A 2,559-nucleotide genomic window follows, 5' to 3' on the forward strand; every position below is an offset into this window, starting at 1 on the left:
CGTCAAGTATCTGCAGCTGTGAGCGAGAGAGACACGTGTCTGTACCTGAGAGTCATGAGGAAGATGACCAGGTGTCGGGGCTGCAGCTCATTCGCCGACTGAAGCAGCACTTCATCATATCTGCAAACCATCAGCACACGAGTGTCACACGTCACTATGCTTCAATCACAAATTATAAAGCGGAGAGTCCCGGTCCTTGATTCTGATTGGCTGAGCCGCGTTTAAAGCTGTTGTAAATGACTCTACAAAGTAACATACACCTTTGTTTACATTTGTCTGTTGCTCGGCAACCACTTTGTAGCAACCACAACTGTTTCTGAGGAGCTACATTGTTTGGTGGAAGAATACTGTTTTTATTAATATCATTACACTTTATTTGCTCTGTTTTATTCTGTGAAACCTTACTACGTATATGGAAAAACCGTAATAATAATTTTAATTAAATTTTAATAATACATTTTAATTTTACATTTATTTTGCTTAAATGTTCAAATAAATTGTTGACATGATTATTCATAATTGTATCAAGAAACTGCATGCTGGTCATCATAGATTTAAACATGATTGTTATTAATCATAAAAACAGCACTGGTCAATCTCAGTCGTCCACTCCTAACAGCTCTGCACTGGGACAAGTAATGAATAACTAATGATGGGCCACTGAATCAGAAAAACAACACAACTGCGGTAGTAAAGAGGAGCGCATTATACCACATCTCAAGACATTTCTCAGCTTTCCATCTTGTGTTGGACTCATGCATCTCATCATAAGCCTCCGTTGCAAATTCCAAAACATCATTTTATATGCCGTTATCAGAGAGAGAGAGGTTTCTTTTTACTGGAGTAGAAATAAATGTGACTGCCATTTCCTGTATTCTGGTGGCTTTTATTTAATTTATACTTTTATATATTTATACCACATACCTGGCAAGAACAACTGCACACAGAAGAAACATACTGCGTAAAAATGTCACGACCAAGAGTGCAGCTCTCCCTGAAAACCAGCACGACTGTAAATTTGACACTGATTTTAGTTCAAACAAGTAGTTAATATTAAGTGACTTATATTTTAGTACACTACTGTCAATGTTTTTGCTTGATTTGGTTAAAGTAGCTCCAAACAAAGATCCCAGCAGGACAGTCGCGCATCTCTGAGCATCACACAGTCAATGATTCAGCGGTCCATTCATAAAGACAAGCACTTTCTTCATTCTTGAATGAATCAGTGTCTGAACGAATCGTATGAATGAACGACTCAATGACTCACTCATTAAGACTGTCACCTACTGGCGTTTACTTTCAGATTTAAAAGTAGCTTATCTTTGCATTTTTGCATATTTGTATGTATATATATATATATATATATATATATATATATAAGTGAAATGATTAAGAAAAGTTTTGTTTCATTTGCTGTCGTCAGCTGTAAGGACCTGTAAGGAAGTAACTGAAATGATTTGGCGCAGCGATACGGAACTGTAATGCAACTAATTCACAGCCGTGCATTTTCCTGGAAAATTCCTGCACGCATTAGAACGTCTGTCAGCCAATCAGAATCGAGCAGCTCTGTGGAGTGACAGCATGTGTCACATCAGAGGAGATAAAGCAAACCCTAAAGCCCTCAAACAAACACAACTCAGTGTCCATACCGATACAAACAGCTCTCTGTGTGCAGCGTCACTGAGATCCAGCGCTGACAGACCATGAGAAATATGTGTGATGAAGGTGAAGCTCACCTGAGCAGGTGCTGGAGAACCGAGACGCTTCTGCTGTCCACCAGAGGAGAGACGTCACAGCAGGAGTGCGTCTCACTCGCATGTCTTCTCAGCAAACTGTGAACACAAACATGAACATCTACACGCCTGAAAACACTCATGAGCAGATCATCCACAGTCTGAGCCAGGACTCTCATTCTGACGGCACCCATTCACTGCAGCGCATCCACTGCTGAGACGCTGATGCAATGCTACATTTCTACAAATCTGATGAAGAAACAAACTCTTCTTGGATGGCCTGAGGGCGAGTTCATTCTCAGCACATTTTTAATTTTAAGTGAGAAAACTTTAGAGAGATGAAACTAGCTGACTGACACAACGATCCATTATACAGTTTGGAGTCATTAGACGGAGATATCGTTCAATAAGAAGCACAGACTCCAGAGAGGCGGATTATAAATGTTTGAACATCATAAAACGAGCCACTTTAGTAGTTTTACACTCTTTGTGTGTGTGTATGTGTACCTGCAGAGTCGGGCGTGTGTGTACTGCAGAAACACACCTGTGTCCCCGTGAGCCTGCAGGACTTTGTCCCAATCAAACTTATAGTCAGACATCAGCGGCCCTCTGAAGTCCTGACAAACACATTTGATAAACATCAGCACGCTATAAAACACAATGACAGTCTGAACGTCACCAATATCAACAGGTAATCAAGCATGACCGATCACATGACAATAAATTACACCAATGCAGTCGGTCAGGCTTGTGTTCACAGAGGAACTGGTGTGTGTGTGTGTGTGTGTGTGTGTGTGTGTGTGTGTGTGTGTGTGTGTGTGTGTGT

At 40.7% G+C, this 2,559-nt stretch overlaps 1 protein-coding gene across 1 annotated transcript in view; it reads right to left on the reverse strand.

Moving 5' to 3' along the window:
• rars2 (arginyl-tRNA synthetase 2, mitochondrial) overlaps positions 1–2,559 on the reverse strand; it is a 25,415-nt gene that overhangs the window by 2,879 nt on the left and 19,977 nt on the right. Inside the window, exons 15-17 of the mRNA XM_016469293.1 lie at positions 2,241–2,428; positions 1,737–1,832; positions 46–120 (exon numbers count right to left, since the gene is read on the reverse strand). Of these exons, the coding sequence (XP_016324779.1) occupies positions 46–120; positions 1,737–1,832; positions 2,241–2,428 (359 nt within the window). The remainder of the gene's footprint in view (positions 1–45; positions 121–1,736; positions 1,833–2,240; positions 2,429–2,559) is intronic.

The sequence above is a fragment of the Sinocyclocheilus anshuiensis genome, unplaced genomic scaffold (genome assembly GCF_001515605.1).
Source record: "Sinocyclocheilus anshuiensis isolate Anshui unplaced genomic scaffold, SAMN03320099.WGS_v1.1 scaffold1431, whole genome shotgun sequence".
Taxonomy (NCBI): domain Eukaryota; kingdom Metazoa; phylum Chordata; class Actinopteri; order Cypriniformes; family Cyprinidae; genus Sinocyclocheilus; species Sinocyclocheilus anshuiensis.